The 16630-nt window shown below is 36.4% G+C and overlaps 1 protein-coding gene across 1 annotated transcript in view; it reads right to left on the bottom strand.

The window, feature by feature from the left end:
* PTPRM (protein tyrosine phosphatase receptor type M) overlaps positions 1–16630 on the bottom strand; it is an 829551-nt gene that overhangs the window by 117265 nt on the left and 695656 nt on the right. The window contains exon 20 of the mRNA XM_049769948.1: positions 1659–1746. Coding sequence (XP_049625905.1) covers positions 1659–1746 — 88 coding nt within the window. The remainder of the gene's footprint in view (positions 1–1658; positions 1747–16630) is intronic.

Here is a 16630-nt window from a genome sequence, read left to right as displayed (position 1 = left end):
AATAAAAATAGTATTTTGGAGAGTGGGGCTGTTTCCAAAAAGTCCTAAGGAGGCCAAGTTCAATTCTGATAATTTTCAGATAATTGGTCATTCATGACAATGCTGGCCCCTGTCTAAGAGGTGCCTGGCAGCAGTGCTGGAGGCCCCCTGGTCATTGGCTGGTATTTCCATGTCATAGCTGGCAGTGCTGAGGGGTGAGGCAACTCTTGACCCATGTGTTTGGTCCTCGATGTTGCAGATTTTTGTTTTTGCTGTTTTTGTTTGCTTTACTTTTATTTGGAGCCACGTCCAGTGATATTTAAGAGTTATAAATATTATATAAATATAATACTCAACAGTTATAAAACAAATCCTATAGTAATAAGCTACAGTGTCAAAAATAAAATAATGAACAGGCAGCACCCCAAGTTAATACTTGTCACCTGAAAATCAAATTTTAGCTATATGAATGGTTAAATGGAATTAGTCCATGGCAGATAGGATATGTCCTATGTAAACCCAGCCCTGCTTTTAGTATAAAACATGCAGAGATGCACTGTCTCTGTCTAACTGGGGAACAGTCTTATCCAATTTAAGTTTAATTTCCTCCATTGCAGCCACATTTCACATCCTCACACGATGCACGGTCACTTTCTTTTTCAGAACAGACACAGAACTTTCTGCAAGTGCAGGCAATGCTGTTAGAGCATCTATAGCTGTTAGAGCTATACTGTCCTACTAAACAATGTTAACTCAGGCAACTAGATTTCACTATACTTTCACAGTCAATAAAGCTAATATATTGTTCCCCTGAAATACTCCAAGAGCCTTTCAAGTCTATTCTCTAAAATGTAATAAGATATGATACGCTTGATGTTCTCTGGGTATTTTCACATTGTTTTGTTTTAATTTTAAAAAATACTTCTTATCTTTCGAAATAGGATGAATTCTGTTAGTACCTTAGTTCAGTCATGTATGACTTAAGAGCACTTTAATGTCGGGGAATGAACAGCTTCAGCCCTGGGAAAAAGAGGCTCATCAATCTACAAGGCGTTTTGTATCGTTATGGAACATTAATGAGGTTGGGCTTGATTTAAAATCTGTCCAAGGCAATATAGATTGGAAACATTCTGTTTCAAAGGAACTGGGATTTTCTGAGATATAATCCTAGTGCTTTTGCTAATGAGTGTTGCGATATGGGAACTATCATTTAACTTCTGGGTTTCAGATTCCTCTCCTTAAAATGGGGCTATTACTGACCTCCCTAACCCAAGTGTCCACAGGATTAATGAGTTAATGTTTGCTTGAGAACTCTGAGCTCCTTGCATTAAGCCGAGCTGTACATCATTATTTTTATTCATGCTCATGTAGCAACTGGGAAACATTAGGACTATTATGTTTCCTCTTTCTAAAATGCATTCCCCCCCCCCCCCAGCATCTTACCTGTTACCCAAACCTTAAATCTAAATGTAAAACTAGCCCCATTGCAAGACACATTGACATCGTAGGTAGTGGTATTTAGGTAGCTTTTTTTTTTAATTAAGGGTATAACACCCATTTTTCTAATAAGATCAGGATGGAAACTGCACTATAAATTCTCATCACATGAGGCTGGTGGTCAATCTTAGTAGACATGAAAAGAAAGTATACCCTGGTATGATTACATTGTCAACACTTACATGCAATGATATTCCCATATCTGTTCTTCATTCTGTTCTCATCTTTCTTAGCAGAATCCCATGGTGCAGACTGCCCTTCAAAGAAGCTCTGGAAGAGAGAGAAAAGTGACACAAAGAATTACAATGTGATGCAGTAAACATAGAGATTTTAATGCTGAATGACGGTGTTAAAAATATGTAACAAGTGTCAAATAGGAAAAGTGTTTGTACGAATGAGCTAATGGATTATTAAGTGATTCTGCAGCTTAACGATTTCATTTGGTTTTTTTTTCCAGGATAGTTCCTATTTTACAAACACATATGGGGTTCAAAGACTGAATCCCAAACTAATCTAGAGAATACAATAAAAATAGGTGTTTGGGCCTCTCCCACTTTAGTGTTTAATATAGAAAATGGAATGTTTCAATTTCTTAATTATATTAATATTTTAATATTTCCTAAATATATAAATAATATAATATAATAATAAAATATAATTTTTGGCAGGCCTGGAGGACCCTATGGAATGCTGGAGATCGAAGCTAGGTTGGCTGCGTGCAAGGCAAATGCCCTACCTGCTATACTATTGCTCCAGCCCCTCTAGCCTCCTTGAAGGCCTTTTAGCAATGATTTCTGAGCACAGAACCATTTCTAAGAGCAAAACCACTATTAAAAACTGAGATTAACCTGGTGTAGTGCATATATATGGGCTCTCTGCTCTTTGCTTAGAAATTTCTCCTGGCATGCACCGGGGACCATATGGGATGCCGGGATTCAAACCACTGTTATTCCTGGGTCAGCCGCTTGCAAGGCAAACACCCTACCACTATGCTATCTTTCCATCGCCAAAAAAGAGATTATTTTGGCTAAAACCTATGGAGGAGGTAAACTGAGATTTCATAATTACAAAGCTAAAATACTGTTATACATTCAGCTCAAGATTTTTCTCTATTTTAATACACTTTAATGTATTTATTTAAGGAGTTGGCATTATTGTATCCAGTTATTAATCCCAGGTTATTATTAATCAGATAATATTTTTCTTGTATCAAGGGACAAAGAAATCTGGAGTTTTGTTCCTCTTTTAATTTATATTCCATTTTACATTGATATGGTCAACTAATGAGGCAATGGGAAGAACAAATAGTAAGAAGTATTTAGTAAAACTGATTTATTGTCTTTGCAATAGCTATTCTTAAAATTCTTGCCACCAAGTAAAAATAGGAAAAATATGTAAAGATGGAGTGGAGACATGAATGTAACATTCTGAAATGCTTTAGGACTGTTAAAAGAGATCAAAAGTCATATTCTCAAACATGTTCTAGGATGGTTCTAGGTTATAGACTTGAAAAATTCACTATTATGTTGATTTCCCAAAACTTAACTACTTAATAGCCTGTTGTTCACCAGAAACCTTACCAGAAGGACTTGATTAGCACTTATGTCACATAATATATATATATCATATACTTCTTAATATGATATATGTATTATATACTTATAAATGCTTATAAAAGCAAACTAGAATAAAAAGCAAATGCTATTAAGAAAATGGTCAAGGGGCAAGAAAGAGAGTGCAGCAGTGAGTAGGGCACTTGACTTGCTTGCACCTGACCTGGGTTTGATTCCTGAGTCACCTAGACTCATAAGGAGTAATCCCTGAGCACAGGGCTAGGAATTAAACCCTTAGCATAGTCTAGTATCAAACCAAAATCAAACAGAAAAAATACCAAGAACATAGAGAAAAAGAATCCGAGAACTTCATGTACAGAACTGATTGTATTAAGCAAGACAATACACTTACATTGTTGAGACGAAAATTCACACATTGATGGATCCAAAAAATTCAAGCCTAAGGATCACTTGTTTTTACAGCTTAGTCTGCGAGTCAAGAACACCTGTTTATTATTCCTTTTCATGGATCCAGGGGTGTCTCATTAGTCAAGCTGCTCTGTGATACTACTACAGTAGGACAGCCCTGCCCATAGAGCACAGAGTTGGCCCATTGCCTGATTGGTTACAGTGCCTCTTTACTCGGTGGACAGCACTCAGCACAGCCAATTGTGGTCTCTGCATCAGACTGCAGCCACCCTGAGGGCAGGAATTGCAGGCTCATCATATTTTGTTTGAGCAGAGCTGAGTCCTCATGGTAGGAATCCCATCATTAGTCACTGAAAGAGCATCTGCAGTATGCAGTGATAGTATGCTAGGCTTTGATATCAAAAATAAAGCTTTATATTTGCAGCTTCCTCTGTGCAGGGGTGCCATACTCGGAAAGCCTGCACAGGGAATCCTTGGCGGATTTCATTCAGCTGCACTTTCAAGACCTAGGCTATTATCTTCACCTGCTGTTGACTGATACTGTGGGCCTCTATTCTTTTGCAGAGAACCAGCTGGAAAGAGAGATCTGTGCTCACATTGTCCCACTCACTCGAGGAGTCCCACAAAACAACAGAAAGACAAGAGATAATAATAAACAGAATTAGAGTTTCAATTCGCCCACCCTGCTTTAAGTTGCTTTAATTATGACCTTCCTTGACCTTTCATTGTCAATTTTTATCTTTAGCATTTTGGAAACAAAACATGGGCCAGAGCAGGAACAGATTAACTACATACATTTAGTTATATAAAAAGTCACACTATACATTACTCATTGAAGGGTAACACTGTACCAAGCAGTGAAAATACAAGTAAAAACACTTTCAGGTTATTAATAATTTTTTTTGTTTGTTTTTTTATTTGTTTTTGGGCCACACCCGTTTGACGCTCAGGGGTTACTCCTGGCTATGTGCTCAGAAATCGCCCCTGGCTTGGGGGGACCATATGGGACACCGGGGGATCGAACCGCGGTCCGTTCCTTGGTAGCGCTTACAAGGCAGACACCTTATCTCTAGCGCCACCTTCCCGGCCCAGGTTATTAATAAATTAAGTCAACAGAAATACAAGGAGTGAAAACCATTAGTTAATTCTTTGCAGAAAATAGCATTGCATGATAAGGAGATTTATTTAAACAAAAAACTTCCATTTTGCTATAAAGTACACATTCCAAAATAGCTTCAGGGATTACAAAGTCAGACTCTTTCTGAAGAGTCTTTGTTACTCTATGAATGACAATTATTTTACAGTTGAGTAATAACTATTATTTGACTTCCCTTATAACAATTGAATCAACTTTGACTGTGTCATGATGTAATTATCAATTTCACTTCTCTCTGCTGCATTTTGTACAGATTTAGATTTTGCTTTAACCTAAGAGTGAAGGTTTCTGATGCCTTGGCATCTTCTAATAGATTCATGGCCACTGGTGGAGAGAGAGAGAGAGAGAGAGAGAGAGAGAGAGAGAGAGAGAGAGAGAGAGAGAGAGACAGACAGACAGACAGACAGACAGACAGAGACAAAGGCAGGGATAGAGGCAGAGAGACAGGAAGTCTGTGAATGACAGTGCTCACCTCACAGCTGTGCTTCTTCAATATTTGTGGTAATCACAGGACTCCTAATAGCTCTTTCTCTTAACAATAGTTATTTAAATCTGATTGTTTTCACTCAACTGATGATCAGGAAAGAGATACAAATCAACAATGAAACTGCCCAATCTCCTTACATAGAAGATCTTCATGGCATGCCCTCTGGCACAGTTTTGTAAGATGGGACTCAAGTGCTACCCAGACACTTGCCAGCTAAGGAGCTCATTATTCCAGTCAGCCACCCTCCTGAAAAACATGCAGAAGAGGGCCTGGATATCTTACTGGCAGCTGAGGTACAAGAGCTTAAAAAAGAACACAACTTGTACACAACACCAAACCAGAATGTACCTCTTTTTTTTTAATACCTTTATTTAAGCACTTTTTTAAAATGTCACACAGAGTGGTGTTCAGGCCTTATTTCTGGTTATGTATTCAGGAATTACTCCTGGTGGGCTGACAGGACCATATGAGGTACCAAGGATTGACCCTGGGTCAACTGTGTGCAAAGCAGATAGTTGTTGTGTTGTCCTATCGCTCTGGCCCTGATTTCTGTTTTCTGTTTCAATTTGCTTTTCTTCTCATACTACCCCTTTCTAAGGGGAAAACTGTTCAGTTTGAACACAGATGGCCAATACTTGCTTTTCATATTCTTAACACATCTCCTTGTCTCTAAATAACAAAAGAACAGAAAAAGATGTCAAAGCAGCTTCATTTAACTCTTAATTTTTATAAAATACTGTTTTCTTTTCTAGTATAATCTATTAATCCAGGGAAGTAACTATAAGAGAATTAAGAGCAGAAGTAAATGTTCTTGCCATGAATACCCCCAATATCCTGTCCCGGAATTATGTAAATAATTTTAAGTGGCAAATGAATTCATCCATGCCCTTAAATAAAAGTTTCACAAAACAAAGAGGAATTGCTTCAAAAAGGGATTAGAAAACTAGTGCCATGAAATTTTTGATTCCCTATAGACAAAATTCTGGGGTTTTGTATTTTCTGGATCAATTTTGATTCAAATTATATAGCCAACCTCCCCATGAATATATTTGCATTAATAAAACCATGTTCTTTTAACCTGGGCTTAGAAAATAAACAAATTGAAATGTAGGTGCCATCCAGACCCATCACCAGTGCTGGGACCAACCTGGCCCAAAAGAGACCATGAAGGTGGTCAATAAAAGTGAGCTGGGGTAGGAGGAGCCTGGCCCATCTGCTAAGATCCACCACTATTGTCATTCTCCAGGATAGACAATATGCTGGCCCATAAAACAAACCTTCATAAAATCAAGAGGATAGAAATTGTATGAACTACCTTCTCATATCATAAAGCACTAAAATTAGAAGTGAACTACAAAAAGACACAGAGGAAAAGCTTTAACACGGGGAAATTAAACAGTTCACTACTGAACAGTCAGTGGGTCAGAGATGAAATCAAAGAAGAAATAAAAAGATTTCTTTAAATAAACATGAATGAAGACACAAATTATCAGAATTTCTGGAACACAGCAAAAGCAGTACTAAGAGGAAAATTTATAGCTTTGTAAGCAAACATCAAGAAGAAGGGGCCTATGTAAATAACTTAATGACACAGATTATAAAATTGTAATAAACAAAATTATCAACAAAATTAACCAAATATAGGTAGGCAGAAGGAAATAACAAAGCTTAGGGCAGAAATTAATTTATTAAAAATCCAAAAAATAATCATAAAGTGCAATGAGAGCAAAAGTAGGTTCTTTGAAAAAAAAAAAAAAGATCTACAAGCCATTAGCAAAACTCACAAAGAAAAACTCACAAAGAAAGGGAGAGAAACTTAATAAACCAAATTAGAAATGAAAAGGGATTGGGTACTACAGATACAACAGATTTAAAGGGTAATTAGAGACTACTTTGAGAAACTATGCCACAAAACAAGAGGAGCTGGAAGAAATGGATAAATTCTTGGACTCATAATCTTTCATGGTTGAAGTAGGATAATCTAGCATATTTAAACAGATTCATCACTAATTAAATTAAAATGGAAATTAAAATGGTAATCAAAAGCAAAAGCAAAAGCCCAGGCCTAGATGGATTCACTAATGAATTCTTCTGAACGTTCCAAGAAGACCTACTTAGGCTCTTCCAGGAAATTGAAAAAACAGAAACACTCTTAAATAGTTTTCATGACGCTAATATCACCCTGGTACCAAAATCAGACAGAGATGCTGTAAAAAGAGAAAACTATAGTCCAAATATCCTTGATGAATACAAATGCAAAGATCCTCAACAAAATCCTAGCAAATAGGATCCAATGCCTTATCAAGAAGCTCATACACCATAACCAAGTAGGTTTCATTCCAGAGATGCAAGTAAGGTTTAAAATATGCAAATCAATCACTGTAATACATGATATCAACAAAAGATAAAATAAAAACCACATGATCATATCAATAGGTGTAGAGAAAGTATTTGATAAGGTTCAACACCCATTCATGTTAAAAACACTTACTTAACAAGATGGGGACGGAAGAAACTTTCCCCAATATAGTCAAAGCCATTTACCACAAGCCCTAGAAAATATTACACTCAATGGAGATAAAGGAAAAGCCTTATTCTAAAATATGGTACATCAAAAGCCACCCACAGAATGGGAGAAGCTATTCACCCAATACCCATCAGATGAGGGGCTAATATCTAAGGTATACAAGGTACTGACAGAACTTAACAAAAATAAAACATGTAACCCCATCAAAAAATGGGAAGTAATGAACAGACACTTTCTCAAAGAAAAAATACAAATGGCCAAAATGCACATGAAAAAATGCTCCACATCACTAATCATTAGGGAGATGGAAATCAAAACAACTATGAGTTACCATCTCACACCATAGAGACTGGCACACATCACAAAGAACAAGAATAATCAGTGCTGGTGGGGATGTAGGGAGAAAGGAACTCTCATTCATTGCTGATAGGAATGCCATCTAGTCCAGTCCTTATGGAAAACAATGTTGAGATTCCTCCAAAAACTGGATATTGAGCTCCCATTTGACAGAGCTATAACAGTCCTAGGAATATACCCTAGGAACACAAAAATCCAATACAAAACTCCCTTCCTCACACCTATATTCATTGCAGCACTATTTATAATAGCCAGACTATGGAAACAACCAAGATGCCCTTCAACAGCTAAATGGCTAAAGAAACTATGGTACTTATACACAATGGAATATTATGTAGCCATCAGGAGAGATGAAGTCATGCATGGAATCTATTCCATACATGGAATCTATTATGCTGAGTAAAATAAGTCAGAGGGAGAGAGATAGATGCAGGAAAGTCTCACTCATCTATGAGTTTAAGAAAAATTAAAGACATTAAAATAGTTCCCAGAGATGAAGGCCAGAAGTACTGCCTTAAAATATGAAGCTCACCACAAAGAGTGGTGAGTGCAGTTAGAGAAATAACTATGTTGCGAACTATCATAATAATGTCAGTGAGTGAGGGATGCAGAAAGCCTGTCTCGAATGCAGGCAGGGGTTTGAGGAGGGAAGAGATGGGAGCTCTAGTGATGGGAAGGTTGCATGGTGAAGGGGGAAGTTCTTGTTATGACTGAAACCCAACTACAATTATGTATTTTGTTAGTAATTACAGTGTTTAAATAAATAAATTATTTTTAAAAAACCTGGTACATGAAAAGTCTTCCCTCTCTTGCCACTCTTATTTTACATAGTACTGGAAGTACTTGCAACATCAATTAGGCAAGAAAAAGATATAAATGGTAACCAAATAGAAAGGAAGAAATCAAGCTCTCATTGTTTGCAGATGACATGATACTATATTTAGAAAACCCTACTTAGTCTACCAAATAGCTTCTAGAAACAATAGATTCATATAGCAAAGTGGGAGGTTCCAAAATTAACAAACAAAAATCTATGGCCCTCTTATACACAAATAATAATAGAGAATAAACAGACAATAAACAATTTCACAATAGTGGAGCAGAAACTCGAATATTTTGGAGTCAATTTAACTAAAAAGGCCAAGGACCTATACAAAGAAAATGACAAAATACTGCTTCAGGAAATAAAAGAGAATACAAAGAGATGGAGACACATACCCTGTTCCTGGATTGGAAAAATTAACATAATTAAAATGGCGATAGGCTTCAAAGATAGGCTCCAAAACATTGTACATATATAATGCAATTCCTCTAAAAATTTCCATGACATTGTTCAAAGAAGAGAATCAAATACTACTGAAATTCATTTTGAAAATAAACACCCATGGATAGCTATAGCAACCCTGAGGAAAGAAATAGATGGGAGGCATCACTTTCCCCAACTTTAAATTGTATTACAAAGCAACATTCATTAAAACAGTATGGCATTGGAATAGAAAGACCATCACATCAATGGAATATATTTGCGTATTCAGAGAATGTTCCCTAGACATGAAATCAATTAATCTTTGATAAAAGGGCAAGAAATGCAAAATTTAGCAAGGAAAGCCTCTTCAACAAGTGGTATTGGGACAACTGGTCAGCTGCATGCAAAAAAGCAAACTTGGACCTCTATCAAACACCATGCCCAAAGGTCAAATTCAAATGGGAACCATAAGGCATATAAAAGGGAGGTAAAATACTCTATGACACTGAGATTCAAGGCATCTTCAATAGGAAATACCACTGTAAAACAAGTGGAAGCAGAGAGAAACAGATGGGACTATATTAAGATGAGAAACTTCTGCACCTCAAAGAAAATAGTGCCTAGAACACAAAGGATACCCACAGTATGGGAGAAACTATTCACCAAATACCCATCAGATAAGGGGATAATATCTAAGTTATACAAGGTAATTGTAGAACTTAACAAGAAAAAATCATCTAACCCCATCAAAAAATGGGAAGGAGAAATGAACAGACAATTCCTCAAAGAAGAAATACAGATAGCCAAAAGGTATATAAAAAAAGTTCCACATCACTAATCATCAGCGAGATGCAAATCAAAACAACAATGAGGTACCATCTCTTGCCACAGAGACTAGTACACATCACAAAGAACAAGAACAATTAGTGGTGGTGGGGGTGTGAGGAGAAAAAAATCTCTTATTCACTGCTGGTGGGAATGCCTTTCTGGAAAACAATATGAATATTTTTAAAAAACTGAAAATTGAGCTCTCATATGATCTAGCAACATTTCTCCTATGGATATACCCTTGGAACACAAAAACACAATACAAAAATGTCATCTCCACACTTACGGTCATTTTAGCACTATTTACAACAGCTAGAATCTGAAAACATCCAGATGCCTGACAACAGATGAATGGCTAAAGAAACTGGTACATAAACACAATGAAATAAATACTATGCAGCTGTTAGAAAAATGAAGTCATGAAATTTTCCTATACATGGATGGACCTGAAAATGACTATGCTGAGGAAATAAGTCAGATCTTGAGAGACAGACACAGAATAGTCTCACTTCTCTGTGGGATTTAAGAAAAACAAAAGCTAGTATGGTAATTATATCCAGAGACAATAGAAATGATGGCTGGAAGGACCAGCCCACAATATGAAGTTTACCACAAAGAGTGAGCTTACCACAAAGTGCAGTTAGAGAAGTAAGTACATTAACAACTATCCTGATGATGGTAGTGAGTAAGAAAAATAGAATGCCTATCTTGAAGACAGGCAGGGCTGTGGGATGAGGGAGATGGAGAGATGAGGGCTTTGGTGGTGGAAGGTTGCCCTTGTGAATAGGGGTGTACTTTTTATGACTGAAACCCAACTACAATCATGTTTGTAATCATGGTTACTTAAGTAAAAATATTATAAAAATAATTTAAAATAAATTATCATCTATCATCTATATGATTATCTGTGTAATAATTTTAGAAAAACACTAAATCAGAGAAGTAAAAAATAAAGCAAATTACCTAAGTAATCCCAGAGAGAAGAAAAATAGGTGGGCTTTCTGGGCTGGGTAACTTTTCTTTTGTTTCCTTGATATGCTTGTTTCCTTTGATTATTTTCTATTTTTTCTTATAAATCCCACTTCAAATATTATTTGTTGTTGTTAGCATACACATAGAAAGTCTCTACCTTAGATTTTGGACTTTATCTTATTTTTTGAAGCAAGACTTTCAAATTTTAAGGTAGATAATATCACACTCTGGAGATTCTTGGGCCACACCCAGTGATGGTCAGTGTTTAGGACCTATGCCTAGATCTGCATTCAAGAATCACTCCTGGTGGTGCTTGCAGGGCATAGGAATGTCAGGGATCAAATCTAGATCTACTGTATACAAGGCAAATGCCCTACCCACTGTACTATTGCTTACACTCAAAATAATTTATACTCAAAATCTTACTATAGGATTAGAATCACTGTATCCTTAGAAAAGGTAGTGATAGGACATATGGCCTTTTTTTCCAGTACAAACTCTGAGCTGTTTTCCTGCTTCATGAATTCTAAGCAGAAATAATTAGGATGGAAATGCAGATGATGCTGCTCTAGAAAAATCTTATTGCACTGCAAAGGGAGTAGATGCTCCTCTGTTTCTTGATCTTGGATGACCCAGTGACCCACTCCTCCCCCTGCTTTTAGACCATAAATTGGACAGTCCCTCATAAATATACTTGAGAAGTAAAATAATTTTGTTATGCATCCTTTTAAAAGATATTTTGGCTTTTGCTGAATTTTAATACTTTAAGCAAATTAACGCACAGATTCACAAAATGTTCTCTTGTTCCCTTTTCTTTTAGGGGTAGAACAAAAGATTCTTTAGCTATCTAAATTTGTTGTTTTCAAGAAGATCAAAGGTTATATACATTCTTTTAAAATGACACACTGAAATAACTTAAAGCCTTGAGAAGAATTCTACTTTAATCAATAGACTTGGGAAGCAAGTAATCATCACATAATTTGTCACATCTAGAGAACAATGGCTAATATGAAATTTGCTGACAGTAATACCAAACAGACTGAATCTTCTTGGTGCTGAGAGAAAATTGGATCCTCAAAGAAATTAATTATTTTCTGAGCTTAGGCCTGGCTTCTGAGTGACACAGTGGGATCTTCTGCCCTTTATATTTACCTATGCTCAAGATAAACTCTTATATTCAAGTTTTAGCATAACCTACAGGTCCTTCTCAATTACTCAATTTATGCTGCTTGGAAAATTTATGAGTAGGTTCACTAAACTCCTATTCAACCCATGCACAGATATGGCTTTGAAACAAAGGCCTGACAAAGAATGAAGCAGCGACCTAGGAAAGCAAGGTTTCAACTATCCTGTAGCAGCTGATGACTTCCCCTTCCGGGAGCAATCAGGGAAGGACAAGTCTGAGATACAAGACAATGAAGGCCCACACTCCCACTACACTTCTTGCAGAGTAATTTTAAATATGGTATGCACAGTTAGGCAATATTTAGTATTTGAAGCAGATTTTTAATATAAAGATACAAATTTAATACACCAACTATGGACTTTTTATTATGAAAAAACATTTTATGTATTTGGGGGATTTAAGTTAATGGTCTCACTGCACCTTTGGTTAAAATTTTCATAAATATACTTATGCTTTGACTCTACTTAAAATGTAATTAAAGTGTTTTCTCTGACTCGCTTAGCTCATATATACTGAGGAAAGGCAGCAAACCTGGGAACCACTCTGGAAGAATAATAAGTCTCTGAAACAATAAAAATGAAACCAGGCAAGCTCTAGTGAATACCAATGACTTCTCCACTTTAAGATGCTGCACTCTCCATGATCACAGAGCAGAAGGAAATTGAACATCCCTCACACAGTCATTTTTTTCTGAATAGGAAACATGTTTTGTGATTCAATAACCTCCTCTCCCACCCCTCCTACTACCATCATTTTCCACAGGATATAATTATACATCTCTGTTGCCCACCTCAAGAGAACGTTACTCCAAAATGATGCACTCTGTTAAAAATGCCACAGCTCCCAGATATTAAAAAAGAGAGAAAAAAAATCTTATTCAATAGAAAAGCTGCCAGGAAAAAAGGAATGCAGGTCAAGGCTGTACATAATATACTGTATGTTTTCTGGCAGTGCAGGGTCAAGTTTTTTTAGAAACTTCTGAAATTGAATTTTCCCTGCCTTTCTTCTACGAATAAAAACTGTGCACATAAAATGACTTAAATCACCACCCTGGAAAAGGAAGATGAACTCACTGGGGCATGCAAAGTCTCTGAACTTTCTTTGTTTTCTGCCCGTACTTCTTTCCTGGTTCTTCCAAGCTCTGCACTTTATTAGGGCCATATAAACTCTTTATTGCTATCATACTGGTTATCAAAGATACCCAGAGTTGCCCGATAGACCACAGAATGGAGTGCCAGTGGGAAGGTATCTTTAAAAGCTCAAGCCCATGCACACCAATCACTGTCATTATCCAGTGACCTGTACCAAGGCTACAAAAGGGAGCATATGATGGTATGGGCAGAAGAGGGAGTGAGAGAAAAACAAGAATAGACACATGAACATCTTATTTTTTCAAATCCAAAGAAATCTAAATGTGACATTTTAAGGAACTTACTAATCAATCTCAATATTTCAAATGGCCAAATTTTATCACTGTTTAATTCAATTCCAAAGTTTGTAGGATTTTTTTTTCCTATTTTGCAGGACCCAGGTAGGTGATATTCTGGACAATAGCCATCATATTGCCTTCTTTGATCAAATACTTTCTATTTTGCAAATGGAATTAAGTTGCAGCCTGAAAAAAATGATGCTTTACTGCCTGTGTAAATAGTCTCACATGATGTATGATTGGGTTTTTTGAATATGGTTTCTATTCTGATGACTATTACTCTGAATGGGTGGCTTTTCACAGCGATATCATTTATGGATAATGTATTCATGTGAGGACTTTGAAGCTTTCTCAGGTCTTTTTATTTCTATTACATGGATAATGTTGAGGATCAAAGACAAAATGAGGCTGCTTGAGATCATGCAAACAATCAGTTGAAGAGCTAGAGCTTAGACCCAAGGCCACCTGCTCTAAACTCAATTCTCTTCTCAGCTGGCCACAGGCTGAGGGTGCTTGCCTTCAAGGTCACTGCATTACAATGATACAGCCATTTTGATGTCACCACTGTGAGTAATAATTTCCTAAGCATTTTTGATTTCCAGTCTTTTATGGACATAAATCTATTCCATTTGCCAGTGTTGTTGCCATCTGCACAGTGATTTTCCTGGGGAGATGAAGTTCTGTGTAGCTCAGAGGCATTTTCAATCTACTTATTTTTCTTTAAATGTGTACAATTTCAAAGTTCTCTTTCCACCTTCAAAATCATAGTGAAATGAACCTCTAAGGATAAGGAGGTGACATATCTTTCAAGTGTTTGAGAGCAGGAAAAAACCCTGAAATCCACTGATTCCATTCATTAAGTGGCTAACCAGAAAAAAATACAAATAAGTGACAATAAAGGGCAACAAAGATGGTAACCACAGAGAAAAGGCTGTCGAGAAACATTCTATGGACATGGAGAATGTTCCCTTAAATTATAGAAATTGATGAACAGTAAAGGATCCTGTAAAAGGAAGTTATTTAGTTGTTTGGTGGGTCATTCATTTTAGGAGTTAGGAGGTAGCTATCTGGAAATATCAATGCTTTCTTTATTTGCCTTTTCTCCTTTGTTGATTTGAAGAGAACTTAATGATAAGTTCTGTCACCTTCTTAGGACCCAGAACCCTCTGTTATCAGATACTGTCTCAGGGATGACACCTTCTCAGGGCTGGAAGCTTCTCTGTCTTTCTACATAGAATCCTCACTCATTGATGCTGAAAACATACCTAGAGTCGTAGGGTGTACTCGTTTCCATGATACTTGTTCCTGAAGGGGACGTTCAATGGTCCAACATAAAGAGAATATTAAAAAATATAAAGGCTGACTCTATAAACATAGTCTAAATGGTTCTGCTAGAGTTTAATTTGCTTGGTCCTCAATGAGGACCTGGATGTAAGGAAGGAACTGATGTAAGAGATTGACAGAAATGTTTACATTCTTTATAGAAAAGTTGGCCAAAGTTTACCCTTTTTGGCTATTGCTTATCTCTTGCATATCTTGGTATTAATTAATTTCACAAATTTTCAGGACCTTGGACCTGGCCACATCTTAACTGCATCACCCTGACAACTGATAAAGAGGCTGCAAAAAATGGCTGGGTGATGTCATCGAGACATCGATGAGCAACTTCTCACATATGGGTCAAAAGAGGTCTGGGAGGCTTTCAAAGCAGATGCCAGGATCAGATTCAACTGCTTTGCAGTTTGCCAAGTCCTAGGATTGCCACCCACATTTCAGAAAGATAGCAATTTTAATTTCCCCTCTGATGCAGATATTGCCAGAGTTTGAGATGCTAATATCACTCGAAAACTGCAATTTCCTCTACCTCTGCACCTGCCTTGAAAGAGTGATTTGTCAGTAAGTCTGCACTGACGGTACCCAGATCATCCAGTGCATAAGAGTCAGTCTTTGGAGATAAGGTACCTATTTAAACAACTAGAGAACAAATGAATGCTTTTCCAAAAATTTAGCTGCTCTTTTCCTTCTAAATTTTGGAAGAAAAAATTAGTTCCTATTTTGTATTTTGCTTTCATTATTACAGTAGTCTCATTATCATCTTCTACTTTATTTACTTCTATTGTAAGCTTTCAAAAATACACCTAAATATTGACCATTGTTCCATCAGATAATATGGCAAATCTACCTCTTCTACTAGAAGAGGGATGTCATATGAATTGAGAGATTCAACAACATGAGACACATGTAGAAGACTCTGGGCACTTACTCAGGGCTAGCCAACCTGATTCTTGTTCTAATATTAATGCTTGAGACTAGTGACAACAAATTAATACTGAATTTGCTGCCATTTTGGGGGGTACTGTCTCTTTGAACATAATCCTTTCCAACTTTTTCTCTATACCTTTAGTTTTCCTCCACAGATTCTACACAGTGTTTAGAATTGGAGTTATTGTTCCTCTCTGGAAAAAAAATTTATGTCCTTTCCGAACAGACTATGACTTTTAAAATGTCTTCACCTCAAGAGAAAAATAAGTCCTTACCTCAAAATTCAGGCTTCATCAAATGTGATCGAAAAAAATAATTTTGACATGACAGGCTTGGAAATGAATATGTCTAGCAGAAAAGGGAATTTTAATGAGAGATTTGTGACTCTTTTTGACATCTATTAATTTATAAAACCTATCAGCACAATTTATGTTTTTTCCTGAAATATCTAAGTCATGGTGATTAAAGATAAAAATTAACAAAAAATTATTTTAGAAATTTGGAAATCAAGGTTAAGAAGTACCCTTTGAAACAGTTTAGTAAAAATAATTGCATCATAATTAACTGTCAAAAGTTCAATTTGTCCTTTTAAAAGCAAACATTTCCATGAAAATTATAACCTATTATGAAATTAGAGACATTGTTGCTCTCTTTTATGAACTGATGTTTTGCCAAATACTATTTTTTACTAAAAATTATGGACACCATCACTTTAGAAAATA

This window comes from Suncus etruscus, chromosome 3 (genome assembly GCF_024139225.1).
Source record: "Suncus etruscus isolate mSunEtr1 chromosome 3, mSunEtr1.pri.cur, whole genome shotgun sequence".
Lineage (NCBI taxonomy): Eukaryota > Metazoa > Chordata > Mammalia > Eulipotyphla > Soricidae > Suncus > Suncus etruscus.
Note: the sequence above shows the minus strand (reverse complement) of the source record. Positions and strands in the feature narration are given on the sequence as shown.